Source organism: Equus asinus, chromosome 5 (genome assembly GCF_041296235.1).
Source record: "Equus asinus isolate D_3611 breed Donkey chromosome 5, EquAss-T2T_v2, whole genome shotgun sequence".
Taxonomy (NCBI): Eukaryota; Metazoa; Chordata; class Mammalia; order Perissodactyla; family Equidae; genus Equus; species Equus asinus.
Window position 1 is genome coordinate 55,642 of NC_091794.1, and position 20,577 is coordinate 76,218.

The window sequence follows — 20,577 nt, forward strand, 5'->3', positions numbered from 1 at the left end:
TTTATAGGATAGTCTTAGAATCATCTAAAAGCTTTTATGTGCTCTAATGCTTTGTCTATGGAGTCTAGTTTTTCTAGGTAGATCATCGTATCAATTACAGATAATGATAGTCATATTTTGCCTCATGACCTACACAATTCTTACTTGTTTTTCTTTCCTTATTGCATTGGCTGTAACCTCCAGTGCTTCTCTTCTTGTTCTCAATCATAAAGAGACTGTATCTAAAGTTTATCCATTAAGTATGTTTACTATAGGTTTTATTTTTCTTCCTTCCTTTCTTCCCTCCTTTCTTCCTTCTCCTTCCTTCTCCTTCCTCTCTCTCTCCCTCCATCTCTCCCTCCCTCCCTCCCTTCTTTCCTTTTCCTCTTTCTTTCTCTCATGTTGGGTGCATATTATTAGCATAACCATACATGCCAACTTGCCCAGGACAGTCCTATTTTATTCTTTTTTACTTGGCACTTATCTAGTATTAGTACTGGACAAAAGTGTTAAAATTTGGAAGATAAATTATTTGGTTATTCTACACATAATCATTACCAAGCTCAGAAAGTTCTCTTATAATCAGTTTGCCAAACGTTTTTACCACAATTAAATGTTGGACTTTATCAACTTCTTTTTCTGTATGAACTAAGATAACAATATGCTATTTATGTGGAGAATTACTCTGATAGATTTTCTGATGCTAAACCACCCTTGAATTTCTGGAATAAGCCCTACATTATCATAATATATTATTTTAATATACTTTAGATTAGACTGAATATCATTTTATTTAAAATTACTTCATAAATAAAAAGGAATTATGTTTTTATTTCCTTGCGTTGTTCTCATTTGGTTTTAGAATCAGGATTATATCAGACTTTTTCATAATAAGTTCACAGCATAGAGTCTTTTTCTATTTTCTATGACAACTTTAAAGAGAGAATTTAACAATTTCTTTAAATTTGGAAAAGATCATCTGTAAAGCACCTGGGTCTGGATTTGGGGGAAAATACAGAGAAGTGGGCTTTAATCAAGGTTTTGGCTTGTTTAGTACTTATTTGTATACCCAAGTTCTGTATTTCCTCCCTTGAAATTACAGATGTTTTATATTTTTCTAAGAATGTATCCATTTTATCATTTCCAAACATATTTTGGTATAGCTGTTTGTAATATTTTATGATTATCTTTTGTCATATTTTGTGATTATATTTTATTTTATGATTACCTTTATTTTATGATTATAAATACAAACCATGTTGGGTTTATAGTATTTCCCCCTTTTTATCCTATACTTTGTATTTTGGCATTTCCTCCTTCCATTTTTTCTTTTTCCTTGATTATTATTGCCAGAGGCCAGTCTAATCTACCAACCTTTTCAAAGACTGAGATTTTGCTTTTGTTAATCCTCTCTTTTGTTTTCTATTTAACTTACTTCTATTGCTATTTTTGTTACTTCCTTATTTCTTATAACTCAGTGTTTGCTCTATTATACTTTTAAAAAATAGTCTTGATTTGAATGCTTAGATCATTTTTTAAATACTCGTGTCTGTCGTCTTACTGCTGCCTCAGCAGTCAGCACCTCAATCCCCACACGCACCAGGTCAGGCCAGCCTTCAATCTGCCACAGTTCCTCATATTTCTTGTTTTTCATTTTATTTTGTTACTATTAGTGCCTGGAATGCTATAATTTCTCTTGAGGTGATTCCAAGAGAAGGAGTCAGCAGTCTGTGCTAATTCACCAATTTGGCAAGATCTAGAAACTAAAAATTATTTCTAAAGTTTATACTTAGGCTCAGAATTTAGCATTCTTCCCAAGAAGTTTCTCTCTCATTAATAGCATCATCCAATGTATCAGATGATATTTTAAAGGTTTATATAGATAATAGAGATATTTATTCTATTTTCTAAGGAAAAGAACACAACTTAAAAAATTACATTTATATAATGAAATCCAAAGTATTTCTGTCCAAATTCCATGTTTTCAACGCAGAACATGGGACATGTGGATAGACTGAAGTGCTTTCTGAACTCCTGAAACTCTAAATCTAAATATTGTCCAGAAAGTATGGGTTAGTTAGTGGTCTGCTTCCTTGGGTGTCCTCACCTTGCTGTAAGGAGCTCCATGCAGGAGCTGTGGTAATTAGTGAAGTTACTGTTATGCTTACCAGTGGCAGGATTATAAAGGTTTGTGGGGTTTTTTTTTCCAATTAGGGCCACTGGACTACAGAATATACAAATCAAAGACAGAAAAGTTTAACTTATGTAGAATATTTCTTTTCTGTTTTCAATAGGGGAGTTCATTGCATATGCCTATATATAAATAAACTAAAATGTAAAATTTAAATAAAAAGTAATTAAAAGTATTTTTTGTTTCACAATATAGGTCAGTTAAATAATAATACTTTACTTTTGAGGAAAGTCTTATGCAGTAAGAAGTCTATCTACATAAATACACTTACTTGTTATTCCCAACAGCTTGAAGTTAGAAAATACAGTTATAGTGTATATTTAAATACAGAACTTGAAAAATTAAATAACTTGCTTAACCTGATACTAACTTAACAGAACTAAACAGTAGAAATGTTTAGTTCTGGGCCTAGAACCCACGTCTTATTTATTTATTTTTTAGTACTTGGTTTTTCTACCATGCTGCCAAATAAGATAGGCAAAGAGAAAAGAAAGTTGGGTGGCTGGACTGGCCTGGTGGTGTAGTGGTTACGCTCGTGTGCTCTGCTTTGGTGGTCCAGGGTTCACAGGCCCAGATCCCAGGCTCAGACCTAGCACCGCTCATCATGCCATGCTGTGGTGGCATCCAACATAAAATAAAGGAAGATTGCCACAGATGTCAGCTCAGCAACAATCTTCCTCAAGCAAACAGAGGAAGACTGGCAACAGATGTTAGTTCCTCAGGGCCAATCTTTGTCACCAAAAAGAAATAAAAAAAGAAAGAAAGTTGGGTGGAGCCAGAAAAGAGTAAGTTGAGAGGGATAAAAGAGAAAAAGAAAAACATCTTATCTAAGTAACTTCCCCAAAACACATAATGTAGTATTAAAATGATATTTATCTTTATCCAAATGTACTCTGTGATCAAAGGTCTATATCTTCTAGAGTAATGAAGCCTGCAGAGACACAGCTTCATTACATAGACCTAGGAAACAAGGGTTAATATTATATTTTTTAATGCACCTTATAATTTTTAAGATTCAAATAGTCTATTTTTATTATAAAATATTCTAACTCCTACCTAAAATAATCTTGATATTGTATCTTGTCTCCACTTTAACAATGCAAACCCTTAGTTTTTGCTTATAAAGTGAGTCATGTATAACTTTACAAAAAAAAGAGATGTTTTTCATGGATGCACATCAATATCCCACTTTCCTATTAAGATACGGCAGCTTAAAGCTTTAGAAAATCTTGTTGCATTTTCATATATAGAGACAAATAATATTGCTACACAATTTTTATAGTATCCTCTTTCCAAATTCAAATGAAATTGTTTAAGTCTGTTATTCAAAGCTGGAAAAAGGAAGGAGAGAAAGAGAATGGGAATCAAGGAGAAGTCAGGGAAGAAAAACCAAGAGAATGAGCATGAAATATTTTATAAGAGCTATGGAAACATCGCAGAGTTTTATTTCTTGTTAGAAACTTGGTAGGTAACTTGTTACTACCCACATGACAAATGAAAAAACTGTGGCTCATAAAGGTTAAATAATTCTAAGACTTTTCAGGAGATAAATGTTAGATTGGAGATAAAAAGAAATTATAGTAAATCAACTGGAAAACTCCCAGCAGCCCACAGAACAGAAATGGGTCACGACACAGACTTCTAAAGAGAGACATCACTGAATTGACGTCCTGTGGCAGATGAGAGGGTGAAACGAGACACAGCAGATTACAGTTGGTCTCCTTGGCTCAGGATGTGCCACACAAATAAGATTCACATCCTCGTAGACACTCAAAAACTAGAAGAGTAACCACTTCAGGAGCTATGAAAAACAGCACTTTGTTCTAAAAGTGTCTTTTCCCAAATAATGTTGGGCTCCTGTCTTGTTAACTGTCCTGAAGGGCTAATATAAATACATACCATCATTTCAATGTGAGGCTCCCCAGAAGGAGGGGAAGGGATAAACATTCCCTTATCTACACACGGTCCCTGGTGTCTCAGCATGGGTACTCAGACACAAAACACGAACAAACAAAAGTCACAACCTAAACTATCATTAAATACTGAAATTTCAAGAGAAATGAGGGTTTAATATAAATAGTCATTTGCAAAATTGTATTAACAATTTTAAGCTGCATAGTTATTAATGTATATCTGAGTACATTTCTACTTTTTTCTTCAAGTAAATCTTGCTTGATTGGAGCCTCAAGTTGGCTAGGATGAGAGTAGGGTGAAAACATGCACAGATGGGACTATTCTGAGCCTAAAAGGGGAGGGAGAGCACATCTCTCTGGGCTGGACCCAGAAAGCATCCCAAGAGAAGGAGGTGTACAAATTACGCTCCACTTTTATTGTCTGGAAATGCTGACAACTCTCCCAAGAAAAATTAATAAAATATTTCTATATTTGCTTAAGGCAAACTGAAGTTTATCTTTAATAGACATTTAGTTGAAATCATCTAATCTATCTGGGTGTAGAAATGCTATTTCACTCCTTGAGAGTCCAGAACTGTATCCAAAAGCAAAACTTAGGTAGGATATTGCAGAGAATGATGAAATGGTGTTGCAAAGAGAGAACATTTAAATAATTATTACTTATGTCATAAGCTCTGGGCAGTACAGAGATCTTTGCTCTCATTAAAAGACTACCCGTGAAAACTCACATACTTATAAAGAATGTTCTAGTACCTAAACATAACTTTGCATCAGCCCAATGACTCTTTATGAGAAAGGCACAAGAACATAAAAGACCAAAAGTCAAAATGCCATATGGTAATTAAAGAACCATTCCAAATTTGTCTACATGGCTTTTAATAAAAGGACAGTAAAACTGCATTTAGAATGTGATCTTCCGCCCGCGGCTCATGAACTTGTTTTGAACGGAATGCACACAGGTGGAGGGTGAGACTTGGTCATATCTAAGTTCCATTCCATTTCTGAGATTATATGACTGAGAGCCTTTGAACTTACCTAAATATTTTGGATAAAAATATTCCTAGAAAGAAAGAAAATAAAAAATATATCTTAGCAAACTTAAATTTCACTATAGAGTTAAAATTTAATTTTAAAATGTGTTTTTATATTAAAGATACAAATAAATTACATATAACTTTCATTTTCAATTATAATATAGCATTTTTCTATAGTAAAATATACCAGAAGTAGATAACTAATAACATTAAGTCAACAAGATGCTTAGGCTTAAAGCAATATTGATCAATTAAATCATGTTTCAAAAGCTTTTAATCTGAAAACAGGTTCTATTGAAAATGTTAAATGTAATCACATATGCCCCCTTTTGGTAAATCCTTTAATTTTTCCATAATGATTACAGACCCATTTGATAAATTTCATGTCATACTGATTACACAAACTAGATTCAATGTTGAATAACAATGACATAATTTGAAGTGAATTAAAGCGGACATTTATCTTTTAGTATCTTACATACATGTAATACCTTACTTGTAAATTGATTATGTACCAAAAGTTTCCCTGCAAATCAGTAATCTGGACTAAGGAATGTACTTTACCAAAAGGAGAAAAATGTTAAAAATGATTTCTGATGATAAGGTTCACAGGCTAGTTCACAAAAGCCTTCTTAAGCCATAATACATCTAATGTGCAGCATTATTAGCACAAGAACACCACATGAGAAACCAGTGTTTCTACACAAAAACATACTCAAGTACAGAACATAACTTCATCCAATACACAGTTAAAGTGCTCACTCTTTCCTCCTCTCACACATAAACCTACCTATCTACTAGTTAATAAGGATGGGATCTCCCACCAAGTAATTCAGGCAGAGGTGTTGTCTTCTACAGAACAAAAGCCAAGAGCGTAAGCAACAACAAATGTGTTCAAAAGGAGAGGGTGTGATGGTGAAAGGAATATGTTAGAGACAATGGGAAGGGAAGAAATGGGGTAGAGATGGAAGATGTGGACTGGGGTATTAGGGATGTGGATGGGGAGAGGCTGGGTCAGGACAGAAAGTGAGAAGCAGTAACAAATTTCTTTTTCATGTCTTCCATTTCTTCCTTACTCTCCCTATCATCTCAGTCTTTTCTGTCAATAACATCATTGTCAGAATGAGTGCAGGAAAGGAAGCACATCAATGAGTTTCTCTTTCCCACTCTTTCCTTCCTCTCTATGCCTTCTGCCTCACTCCTCATTTGCTACTTTGAGGCTGAGCTCTAAGAACTTGGGTACAGTGTTAGAAATACATACTCAAGTAGCTATGGGTGATACAGTAATATGATGTCTTGGGCATGCAGGTTTGCCTTAAAATGTTCCAACAAAACAAAGCAAAAATTTGGAGTGGGTGGGGTACAGAATAGGCAAAACAAGAATGGCAGATTGTTGATAACTGTTGAGGGGAGGTAGGCATATTGGAGTTCATTATTTTGTTCTACTTTGGGATATATTTTCAGTTCTTATAATAAAAAGAAATGTGTGTGTTTTTTTTGTGTGTGCGTGTGTGTATGTGTATTTGTTTCCTACACAATGAACACTCATATATTGTGTGGAATAAAATATTTTTGTCTTGTCAATTGTTTATGCACAAAAAGCAACAAAACTAAGAGGGAAACATTTTGATTCAATCCCAGAGAGTATTAAAAACAAATCTTTGGGTACCTTGGGAAAAATTCCCTTTGAACCTATTAGAGTAGGTGGAGATACAAGGATTAAAGAGCATCCCAGAGAACACAGGTCTCACTGTCTTGGGCAAGTGCTCTGAGTACAGACAAATGGTTCCTGCTCACTCTCTCCCAACTAGTCTCACGTCCCGGGAGCCACGGCGGAGATAAGGGAGGTACTTTGCACGTTTTCTCCCTCATCTCCTTTTGGTTACACAGTTCACCTCAGGGAAAATATCTGAGGTAACCTGAAGGTTATCAAACTGGAATTCTCAAGGTCATCCTCACCCTAATTCTTAGAGGCACTATTTATACTCCTGCTATCCACAGGACATGTTACAGAACATCCTTCTCTAGGAAAATTAGGGGATTATACAAAAGGTCTAGGGGTCCTCTATTTCTGGATTATATTTAGGAGTCTTTATGATTAGATTCTTCTAGACTAACTTGGAAAAATTTCTACATGAAAGATATAAATTCTAACCCCAGGGGTTGTGGATGATATGAAATGGGCTCTGGAAACTCCCCAAGGGTTTATGGAATAATTTATACTGAGAGAACACAGTACTGTAAAGAATTCTTCAGTAAGCATTCACTGAGTGCCTATTACGTGCCAAGCTCTGGATTAGAGGGTCTATTTCTAAAGCCTGGTTAAAAACGCCAAAGGAGAGATTTAAGGAAGGATAGCGATAACAATGCAATCACACACATGTGCGCACACGCACACACTATACTCGGGATGTCTCCCCCTCCACCCAATACTAACAAATTCTGGTTGCAAGAAAGTAATTATAAACTCTTGAGGTCAATACCATTTTCTGACAATTAGGTATAATTGAATTGTATTTTGGTCAGAGCACATTGCTTTTGGAGAGAGTGTCTTCCTAACAAGCCCACTTTCTTTTGAAGGTACTTCCTCCTGAAAGGCTTCAGTGGTCACATGTGGAAGGTGATAGACTCTTTCACTAACTTTAAAAAGGAACACAAGGGAACAGAGACTCAAGCTGGAAATGGCCCATCTGTAACTGTATGTCTAGGTATGCTAACTTACTAGTTTTCATGAATTCTTACCGTTTCAGGGATATTTTCAAAGATCTCCCTGGCTTCTTCTTTATTGCACAGTTCTTCAATGCATTCTCTTTCAAGATTACCCTTTTTGGTTTCTTCAAGAATAGAATTTGCACGGCGTTTCCTAACCAGGACTTGTGAAGCATGTTGCTTTGACAAAACTAAAGGAAAAATAAGTTTATATGAATAAATCTTTCATTTCTCCACCTATATTATTCTACTAAACAATGATGATTAAAATCATTTTCTGCCTGTGAATTGTATGACCTTTAAAATCAGTACAGTTGAACTGAGAAAAAATGCAGATACGTAAGCTCTTCAGTTCACAAATCAGAGCAGGTTGCTGAGCACCTACAGAACGTGTATAATGACCTACACAAATTGCTCAAGCCTGTGCTTGAGGTCCAAGTACCAGACGGTATTTAATGTTTCCCATATCACGACCACATTGAAAAAGCATCATGCTACAACAGCCACATCAGCCGTGGCCACACCATCTTTAAAGCCAGAGTAACAAACTCTTTCAATTTTAACGGGAAACTTGCATGGTCTCTGTGGAGACAGAGATCCAGTCAGCTATTTAAAAGACGTCTGATAGGGTAAAACACTTGATTATTCATACAAACAAGAGAATAAAAACTCATGGAAAAAGGAAGACTTTGTGCAAAGTACAAAAAATAGAAGGCAAAGAGAAAAACATCGGTAACTTCAACTACATAAAAAATTTTAAACAGTTGAAGAACAGCAACAAAAATAACATGACAAACTTCAACATCAAGCAACAGATTGGAGGAAAATATCTGCATCATATAGAATAGAAAAAATTACATCCAGAAGTTATAAGCAACTTTTGCAAATTAAAAAAAGCAAACAATAAGCCAACTGATACAGGAATATATGCAAGATTAAATACAAAATGATTTAAATAGTATAAACAAAATGTAAGCAAAAACATATAAAGAAAATCATATAAACTACAGAAAAATAATTTAAATGAGCAATAAAAATGTGAAAAGATGTTCAATGCAAACTTTAAAAAATAATTAGATTTTTGCCTATTAGATTTAGAAAAATTTAAAAGACTGATAATATCAACTTTGATGAGGGCAAAGGGAAACTGTATTCTTGTACATTGGTGACAGGAATTTAACTGGTAAGCATCATTGGAAGGTACTTCGGTAATATCTGAAAATTTAAAGCACATTTACTATTCAGTTCAACAATTCTGCTTCCAACTATGTCCTACACATATGCACCTGTGCTGGAAAGGGCATGTATAGAATGTTTATTGACAGATTGTTCATAATATGAAAAAATTAGAAACAACCTAAATAACTATCAAGAAGGAAATGGAAAAATAAGCTATAATACATCCGTACTGTGTAATGATATGCAGCTATTAAAAAGAAAGAAGATGCTCTTGTACTGAAGATGTCCAAGACATATTATTAAGTTTAAAAACACAAATTGTGGAATGCACACCTATAGCATAATCCTATGCACATCAGCCATACTTGTAGATATGTAAATACCATGTGGACAAACACACAGAAAAGAGTTTAGAAAGACCCTCAAACTACTGATTGCAATTATATTTGAAGAATGGAGAGTATGAAGTTTTGGTTTATTATTTCAGTAAGTGAATAGAATACTGTTTTTCTTACCTTTTTTAATATAATTTATTTAATTGTAAGTTTATGTAATTTAATCGTTTTAAACAGCTATGCTTAACAGCTGGCTCACAAAATTCCTGAAAATTTAACAACTGGCCCATGTGAGCCAGTATAAGCTGACTCCAGAACACCACTGCAAAATTTACCATTTTCTACTCAGGAAAGTAATATGGCTGCATTGCAGGAAATTTGGAAAACACAGAAACACACAAAGAAAAAGTCACCCATACCACTGTTTTTTAATTGAATTTTTTTTTATTGGAAATTTTAAAAGCACAAATAAAATCTACAAAAAATTTTTTTAATTCTGATTTTAACCACAAGTGATTCTTTCACTAAGATGATAAGCAAATAATATAAACAGCTAAATTTATTTTCTGTTATTTCTCTTATTACCTGGTAAATAATAAGAAATAAATACTCAAAAGCTGACAATACAAGGAAGAAAAGGAAAAGCAAAAGGACTAATTAATCAACAATCATCATAATTATTAGTTGAATAATTGAACAACTTTCAACAGTGAAGTAAGTAGTGTTACTTTATTTCTCTTACTTGCCAAAACAGAAGTTTAAATGTGATGACTAAGTAAATAAACTGTTTGGGTTAAATTTTTAACCCAACCTGACCATTTTTATCACTATTCATTAAGATAAAGATTAAATCAAGGCTGTGTGTCTAAAAGACACCATTCTGTGAGCACACTGCCCGCCAAGCGTATTACTGACGGGTAAACGGCAGCCCATGTGAACGAGTCTGACATGGGCGATTATCTCTTCATCTGAAGTAGTTTTAAGCTATTTTACAATAAACATAGCAAAAACGTGGCTCTTCTGAACTTCAAAGCAAATATATTAGTCTTTCTGGGAAAACAACGACACTTTCTTTGAAAGATGAATACATTGATGCAATAACAAAAAATCAAGGTCAAATGCACTTAGAAACAAACCATAAACACCACTCTTTGGCATTTGTTCCTCACAGAATATTAAGTTTTGGACTTGAGAGTTTAATACTGATATTTAAGCATACCTCCTTCCCTCTAAAGGCCCCCACTGCAGGCCACAGACCAGGTGTAATAACATACACTAGATTCATGTTTGTGAAAGGGGAAGTTCTCAACTGTCCAGGGAGAACAAGGCAGTGGTTTAAAGGAAAGCCCACATGAATTTATAAAACTAGAAGGAAACATACTAACTGCCATCATTTCAGAGATGATGAGACTCAGGTAAAGAGCATGCAAGATGTTTGCCTTAAGTTACAAAGCTAATAGGCAGCAAAAGTCCGACAGATCACAGGCATCCCAATGCTCAGACACGTGATTACCACCTGCTGCTGCTCAGAAACAGGCACAAGTCCCATTGACTCCATTGACAAGAGGAATGTTAAAAAGAAGAATTGTTACACCTGTGACCTAAAGGATCCTGATGCTAACAATAAAATAATTTTGTCTAAATTTGAAAGTTTACGTTTTATTTCATCTAGGTTCAACTCAATAATGCTTTTAATTGGCATGGTGCTTAATAATTTTTAAAGTGTATTTTAATTATTTCATTTTATTCTCACATAAATCATGAAATAAACTACAGGACAGAATTATCATCCCCATTTTCCTGTTGAAGAAATTGAAGCTGAGAGAGGTTACAAGATGTACCCAAGGTCATAGAGCTAGGAAGTGGTGTTAATGGGACAGGAATTTAAATATATCCACCTTCCTAGAAGGTGTCTCTTCTGTGTATTCTCCACCAAATGCCCACAATGCACTTGGTTTATAAAAGAAATTATGTGATTATGGAGTGGACAAGTTTGATGTCTTAAATAAAACATGTACTACCCTTTATAAAATAAACCAATCCATCTAACAGAGTGTGCTTTCACAAGAGTCTACTACACCTTGTCAAAAAGTTACAAACATATCACAGATCCAAATTAAGAACTACATGGCTGTAGGATGAGACAAAAACGTGGTTAGAAGGGCTTTTGCCAGCTGGATCAAAGTCGATCTGCCCAAAGCATCCACCCTGCTGGCCTGCAGGAAGGTCTAAAAAGCTCCATTACTGATCATACTAATACCCACGGCACCCAAGCACCTGAATGCTGTTTTTGCACTATCGCCTTTAATCCTCATCACAACTGTTCTAAATAGATAGTAATTTTCCCATTTCAATCATGAACAAACTAAAACACAGGGAAGTGGAATCAATTTTGCCAAATTCACACAACTGAGAGCAGAGCCAAGCCTGCCTCCAAATCTGAGCCCTTTTTGCATTACCACACTGCCTCTAATTGTGTCTTTCCCTTCTTTGGATTAAGAACTTTCACAAGAAAGTCCTTGTTAAAACTCAAGTATGTTGCTTGAAAAGTGTTACATTCAGATTCAAAATTTCAGGCTATGACGTTTAGTTATAAAACATTCAAGATGAGAAGTATGACTGAATCTACTTGAATTTGTAACTTATCTGAGTCATCCCCTCAAAATAGTGACCACAGCAGGTTGAACAATTATTACGCCAATAACATAACTATTGTTCAAACAGTAACTGGAATTCTCTTGAAAATGTCTTCACGGCCTTCACATGTTCCCTTCAATATTTTCTATGGAGGAAAATCTTTGTTTTCGTGCATAAATTTGATTGTCTTACCTCCAAAAAAGTAATTTATTGTTATTGGTCTTAATTTAAGCACCTGTAATAAGGACAGTGGGGTAGTGGGGTTAGCATCGCCTCTGCTCATAGGACAATTCCCCCACTGTCCAATTCAGTTCCGCCATGGTCAAGGAGAGGTCCCTTCCTCAGGCCCCGTTCTGCACTTAGGTATCCAAGCTTTCTACCTTCTGTTCAGGGTGGGCAGGACCACAGATCTGCAGGTCAGTCAGATGAGGGTGAGGTTGCAGATGGAGGAGGTCCCAGCTTTATGGCAGCTCATGCTCTGAATCTCTTCCATTCTGCTCTCCTGTCCTTTGCAAAGATGGTTCTCATCTCATAGATTCCTCCCTCCAAAAGCTCATTTCATTTTCAGTTCTGCTTTCTGCTCTCCTTTCCCTATGCCGTTCTTATCTGGCATCCCAAGAATGAAAAACTGCCCCTAAAAGAATGTGTCTGAGAAGAGAACCTTTGGCTAGCATTTGGTTTGGCAGAGTGTTTGAATCTTTGTTTCTCCTTCAGTGTGGGATGGAGTTGGGGACAATGGCTTTCAATGTACAAACAGAACAACTAGATAATATTTTGAGATATAATTGTGCCTCATATGTCTCTACTGTTGAAATGGCATGTTTTCCTTGAAAGCCTGAGAAAAAAGAATTGCATGCCATATAGGAAAACCTTTAGTTAATAATGAGGGGAAACCATACAGCCAGAAATAACAAATTTTATTTAAAATAATCACATATTGGGAGTGACGTCAGCATCATGGTGGAGTGAGCTCTTCCTTTAGACTCTTCCCCCTAAGATAGAATGAAATGGACATTCATAAACCAACAGAGGACATTCATATAACACAATAGATGTCTGAGAGACCCACACAGCCATATGTCTGAAGGTGAGGGTGCTGCAACAGCCTCCCACCCTCGGGAGGCAATGGAAGGAGGTAAGGGGATCTTCTCTCCCTCCTGAGTGGCGGCAATCTAGGGCACGAGACCTCATGCAGCAGCCAGTGTGCAAATCTGAGGGGGGGGGGGTGAAAGGGCAGCCCTCTGCAGGAACACCTTCACTCTCAGAGTTGCTTCCCACCCCGTGGGAATGCTCCACACCGAGGCAGCTAAGCAATAACAGAGGGATCCACACCAAGCCAAGCAGCCAAGGTGGGCAGATAGCAAGTGCAGAGCAGGAGCACCTAGGATCGCAAAAGCAAAAGAAAGCACCCCTTTCCTCCCTTCCACCTGGCACACCAGCTCAGCCAGCCAGAGCAGGGGACTCCCGCAAGAGTACCTGCAGGCCTATATGTGTAAACCAGTAGCAGCCAGTGGGCAAACGCACACAGGCACTGTCAGTACAGCTTCCAACAGACAGGCACATCTGCCAGGGGTCACACATGACTCAGAATACACAGATCCTGCTCCCCCCCACCATGGTGGTGGGTGGAGTATGCAACCAGATACTACCACCATGCGATGGCACAAGTCCACCCCATCAAACAGCAGGAAGAGGTATATCAACTCTCCAGACCAGAAGGAAAATGACAAGCATCCAGAAATCAATGCTGAAGTCACAGAAATTTACAATCTAAATGACAGAGAATTCAAAATAGTTATAAAAAGGAAATTCAATGAGCCATAAGAAAACTCAGAAAGACAGTTCAATGAAATCATGAATAGAATTAATGGACAGACGGAATTCTTCGCAAAAGAGATTGAAACTATGGAAAAACAACAGAAATGTTGGAGACGAAAAACACAATGAATAAGACAAAGAAAAATCTGGAATCCTTTAATAGTAGAGCTGATATTATGGAGGACAGAATGAGCAATTCAGAGCACAGAAATATAGAAATGGTTCAGTTGGAGGGGGAAAGAGAACTCAGACTAAAAAGAAATGAAGAAATTCTCCCAGAAATATCTGACTCGATTAGGAAATGCAACATAAAGATTATAGGTATTCCAGAGGGAGAAAAGAGGGAGAGAGAGCAGAGAACTTGTTCAAGGAAATGATAGCTGAGAACTTCCCAAACCTGGGGAAAGAGGTGGAATTACATGTAAATGAAGCCAATAGAACTCCTAATTACATCAATGTAAAAAGACCTTCTCCAAGACATATATAAGTAACACTGGCAAAAGTCAATGACAAAGAAAAAATATTAAGGGCAGCAAGGCAGAAGAAAATAACCTACAAAGGAACTCCTATCAGGCTTTCAGTGGATTTCACAGCAGAAACTTTACAGGCTAGGAGAAGGAGAATGATATACTCAAAATTCTGAAAGAACAAAAATTTCAGCCAAGAATACTCCAACCAGTGAAAATGCCCTTCAGCTATGATGGAGAAATAAAAGCTTTCCCAGACAAACAAAAGCTGGGTGAGTTCATTGCCACAAGACCCTCCCCTACAAGAAATGACCAAGAAGGCCCTCATACCGGGGGAAAAAAAGAGTTAACAAAGCCTAGAGTAAGGAGATAAACAGACAGACAAAATCAGAAAATTATAGCTCTCTATCAGAAGAGGTTAGCAAACACTTAATTATAACATTAAAAATAAAGGTAAGGAAAACATCAAAAATAACTATAATCACTTAATTTCAATCACAAACTCACAACATAAAATAGAATAAGCTGTGACAACAAATAACTTAGACAGGGAAGAGGAAAGGGATGGAACCTGAGTAGACTAAGGAAATAAGAGGCTAACCAAAAATGGATTATCACATCTATAAGATCTTTTATACAAACCTCACAGTAACCACTAAACGAAAAATCAGAACAAAGACAAACATGATAAATACTGAGAAAACCATCATAGAGAACCACCAAACTGAATTGGCAGGTGGAAATACACAGGACAAGAAACAAGGGAAATACAGAACAGCTGGAAAACAAGAGATAAAATGGCAGTATTAAGCCCTCATATATCAATAATCACTCTAAATGTAAATGGACTGAATTCTTCAATCAAAAGACAGAGTGGCTGGACAGATTAAAAAACAAAAACCAACAATATGCTGCCTCCAGGAAACACATCTCAGCTCTAAGGACAAACAGGCTCAGAGTGAAGGGATGGAAGATGATACTTAAGCTAATGGCAAACATAAGAAAGCAGGTTTTGCCATACTTACATCAGACAAAGTATACTTCAAGATACAAAAGACAATGAGAGACAAAGAGGAGAAGTATATAATGATGAAAAGGACACTCCACCAAGAGGACATAACACTTATGACTATATTTGCATCTAACAGGAGCACCAAAGTACATAAAGCAACTATTAGCAAAGCTAAAGGGAGAGATTAACAGCAACACAGTAACAGTAGGGGACCTCAACACCCCACTCACATCAATGGATAGATCATCCAGACAAAAAGTCAACAAGGAAATAGCAGAATTAAATGAAAAATGAGACCAGATGGACTTAATAGACATATATAGAACATTCCATCGAAAAACAGCAGAATACACATTTTTCTCAAGGCACATGGCACCTTCTCAAAGACAGACCATATTTTGGGAAACAAGGCAAGCCTCTAAATTTAAGAAGATTAAAATAATCTCAAGCAACTTTTACGACCATAATGATATGAAACTAGAAGTCAACTACAAGGAAAAAGATGGGAAAGTGACAAACACGTGGAGACTAAACAACATGCTACTGAACAACCAATGGATCAATGAAGAAATTAAAGGAGAAATAAAAAAATATCTGGAGACAAATGAAAATGAAAATACACCATAGCAACTCATATGGGATGCAGCAAAAGCGATCCTAAGAGGGAAATTCATAGCAAAACAGGCCCACCTTAGCAACAAGAAACATCTCAAACACATAATCTTAAACTACACTTAACAGAACTAGAAAAAGAACAAACAAACCCAAAAGTCAGCAGAAGGAGGGAAATAATAAAAACTAAAGCAGAAATAAATGAAATAGAAATTTAAAAAAACAGTATAAAGGATCATTGAAACTAAGCTGGTTCTTTGAGAAGATCAACAAAATTGACGAACCCTTAGCCAGACTCACTAAGATAAAAGAAAGAAGGCTCAAATAAATAAAATTAGAAATGAATGAGGAGAAGTTACAAAGGATACCACAGAAATACAAAGGATTAAAAGAGCATACTATGAAAAACTATATGCCAACAAATTGGACAATCTAGAAGAAATGTATAAATTCTTAGATTCATACAACCTCCCAAAACATATCAAGAAGAAATAGAGAATCTGAATAGACCAAACACAAGTAAACAGATTGAAACAGTAATAAAAAACCTGCCAAAAAATAAAAGTCCAAGACCAGATTGCTTCTCTGGAGATTCTTTTGTTTTTTCTTTTTGAGGAAAATTAGCCCTGAAATAACATCTGCTGCCAATCCTCCTCTTTTTTTTTTGCTGAGGAAGGCTGGCCCTGAGCTAACATCCGTGCCCATCTTCTTCTACTTTTTTATATGTGAGACACCTACCACAGCATGGCTTGCCAAGCGGTGCCATGTCCACACCCGGGATCTGAACCGGCGAACCCCAGGTCACCGAAGCGGAACATGCGCACTTAACTGCTGCGCTACCAAGCTGGCCCCTTCTCTGGAGATTTCTACCAAACATTCAAAGAAGATTTAACACCTATCATTCTCAAACTATTGCAAAAATTTAAGAAGATGGAACACTTCCTAACACATTCTATGAGGCCAACATCACCCTGACAAGGACAACACAAAGAAAGAAAATTACAGGCCAATGTCACTGATGAAGAAAGATGCAAAAATGCTCAACAAAATATTAGCAAACTGAATAGAGCAACACATTAAAAAGATCCTACACCATGATCAAGTGGGATTTATACCAAGGACACAGGGATGGTTCAACATCCACAAATCAATCAATGTGATATATCACACCAACAAAATGAGGAATAAAAAACACATGGTCATTTCAATAGATGCAGAGAAAGCATTTAACAAGATCCAACATCTATTTATAATAAAAACTCTCAATAAAATGGGTATAGAAAGAAGATACCTCAACATCATAAGGTCATATATGGCAAACCTGCAGCCAACATCATACTCAATGGGGAAAAACTGAAAGCCACGCCTCTGAGAACAGGAACAAGACAAGGGTGCCCATTCTCACCACTCTTATTCAACATAGTACTGGAGGTTTTGGTCAGAGCAATTATGGAAGAAAAAGGAATAAAAAGAATCCAAATAGGAAATGAAGAAGTGAAACTCTTGCTGTTTGCAGATGACATGATTTTACATACAGAAAACCCAAAAGAATCCATTGGAAAACTATGAGAAATAATCAACAACTACAGCAAAGTTGCAGGGTACAAAATCAACTTACAAAAATCAGTTGCATTTCTATACTCTAATAATGAACTAACAGAAAGAGAACTCAAGAATATAATCACATTTACAATCACAACAAAAAGAATAAAATATCTAGGAAATTTAACCAAGGAGGTGAAAGACCTATACAATGTAAACTATAAGACATTACTGAAAGAAACTGATGATGACATAAAGAAATAGAATGAAATTCCATGCATGTGTATTGGGAAGATAAACATAGTTAAAATGTCCATACCACCTAAAGCAATCTACAGATTCAATGCAATCCCAATAAGAATCCCAATAACATTCTTCATAGAAATAGAACAAAGAATCCTAAAACTCCTATGGAGCAACAAAAGACCTCGAATAGCTAAAGCAATCCTGAAAAGAAAGAACAAAACTGGAGGCATCACAATCTCTGACTCCAGAATATATTACAAAGCTATAGTGATCAAAACGGCATGGCAGTGGTACAAAAACAGGCACACAGATCAATGGAACAGAACTGAAAGCCAAGTAATAAAACCGCACATCTACGGACAGCTAATCTTCGGCAAAGGAGACAAGAACATACAAAGGAGAAAGGAAAGTCTCTTCAATAAATGGTGCTGGGAAAACTGGACAGGCACATGCAAAAGAATGAAGGTAGACCATTATCTTTCGCCATACAGAAAAATCAACTCAAAATGGATTAAAGACTTGAATGTAAGACCTGAAACCATAAAACTCCTAGAAGAAAATACATGCAGTACACTCTTTGACATCTGTCTTAGCAGGATCTTTTTTGGATACCATGTCTACTTGGGCAAGGGAAACAAAAGACAAAATATACAAATGGGACTACATCAGACTGAAGAGCTTCTGCAAGGCAAAGGAAACCATCAACAAAACAAAAAGACAACCCACCAACTGGAAGAAAATATTTGCAAATCACATACCTGACAAGGGGTTAATTTCCAAAATACATAAAGAACTCACACAACTCAATAACAAAGGAAGAAACAACTCTATCAAAAAATGGGCAGAGGATATGAATAGACATTTTTCCAAAGAAGATACACAGATGGCCAACAGGCACATGAAAAGATGTTCAACATCACTAATCATTAGGGAAATGCAAATCAAAACTACAATGAGATATCACCTTACACCTATCAGAATGGTTATAATCACCAAGACATAAAACAACAAACATTGGAGAGAACGTGGAGAAAAGGGAACCCTCATCCACTGCTGGTGGGGATGCAAACTGGTGCAGCTACTATGGAAAATAGTACGGAGATTTCTCAAAAAATTAAAAATAGAAATACTATATGACCCAGCTATCCCACTACTGAGTATTTATCCAAAGAACATGAATTCAACAATTCAGAGACTTATGCACCCCTCTGTTCACTTCAGCATTATTTACAATAGCCAAGACATGGAAGCAACCCAAGTGCCCATCGACTGATGATTGGATAAAGAAGATGTGGTATATTCACGTGCTCTGCTTCCGAGGCCCAGGGTTCACAGGTTTGGATCCCCGGCGCAGACCTACACACCACCCATCAAGCCATGCTGCGGTGCCATCCCACATACAAAACAGAAGAAGACACACAGATGTTAGCTCACTGACAATCTTTCTTAAGCAAAAAGAGGAAGACCGGCAACAGATGTCAGCCCAGGGCCAACCATACACACACACACACACACACACACACACACACACACACAAAATAAATAAATAAATAAATAAATAACAAAAGACGTGGTATGTTTATACACACACACACACACACACACACACACAATGGAATACTACTCAGCCATAAAATAAGACAAAATCATCCCATTTACAACAACATGGATGAATCTTGAGGGTATTATGCTAAGCGAAATAAGCCAGACAAAGACAAACACAATTTTGATTTCACTCATATATGGAAGATAAACAAACACACAGACAAAGAGAACAGATTAGTGGTTACCAGAGGGGAAGAGGGTTGAGGGGTGGGCATAAGCGGTAAAGAGGCACGTATATATAGTGACTGACAATAATAATGTACAACTGAAATTTCATAATTTTATAAACTATTATTACTTCAATTTAAAAAATTAAATTAAAATATAATCACATTAACAAACTGCAAAATCTATCATTTTTAAATAAAGATTTCTATCACAGAATATTTCTAATTGAGGAGGGATATTAAAAAATGTCGGGGCAAGGACTAAAAAACACCTAAACACAGACTTTTAATTAGGCATTCTTCAGCCTATATAATTATTTCCAACTTTCAGAAAAGCTTGTGTTAGCTTTCAGAAAGAAATGATATGTCTATATGTATGTTATTCTTCAATTTTCTTTAGGTTTTGCATTTTTTTTAAAGGGAGTTATACTTGCTTTTCTCTAAATTTCACATTTTGTTTCATATTGAGGACTATGCTACTGGGCAACTGATTCTTCTCATACTATAATGTTAAGGGTTAGAAAAACGTTAAAAAATATTCTCTAAAGATGAATTATACCCCTGTCTTTCAAGAGGAGTGAGCAATAAACAGGATGATGAGAAATACTTTAAGAGAGTCAAAGATCATAAGAGACAGGCCTAGATAAGGATTTGAATCTGGTAGAGAAAAGGAGGAAACAATCTTTGACTTCTATGTTGCACATATAAAGGTGAGTTCTAAAACATTTGGATTAGAAGGGGTGAGGGCTGGCGTTTATCTAGAAATAGGAAGGCCACTGGTGGCATTTTAAAAATGTGACCATTGACCCCTATTCTGGAACAGATCAATGAATGAGTAGGGAAACAACACCTGAACTCTGCAGCCACAACAGAAGTGAAGTGGACCTCTCTTTACTCCAAAATTTAATTATACGTTTAATTTACAGCCCCTAGTCCAGAAAAAAAGAAAAGAATAAATCAAACCCTATGGCATTGTCTCCCCAAGATTAAAACCTTTGATTTTGCCATAGATAGAGAAAGTGGTACGTTTTAGTTATTCCTTCCAAAACAACAAATACTTCTACCCAAAAGACAGCAACAGGCAGCTTATTACCCAGAAAATCTCCCTTGACGATTTCTTTTGTTTGACTT

The 20,577-nt window shown here is 36.2% G+C and overlaps 1 protein-coding gene across 2 annotated transcripts in view; it reads right to left on the reverse strand.

Annotated features, from left to right (window-relative positions):
* PROS1 (protein S) overlaps positions 1 to 20,577 on the reverse strand; it is a 65,744-nt gene that overhangs the window by 33,038 nt on the left and 12,129 nt on the right. For both annotated transcript variants that reach the window (XM_014858500.3, XM_070508531.1), the window contains exons 2-3: positions 7,860 to 8,017; positions 5,119 to 5,143 (exon numbers count right to left, since the gene is read on the reverse strand). In XM_014858500.3, the coding sequence (XP_014713986.3) occupies positions 5,119 to 5,143; positions 7,860 to 8,017 (183 nt within the window). The remainder of the gene's footprint in view (positions 1 to 5,118; positions 5,144 to 7,859; positions 8,018 to 20,577) is intronic.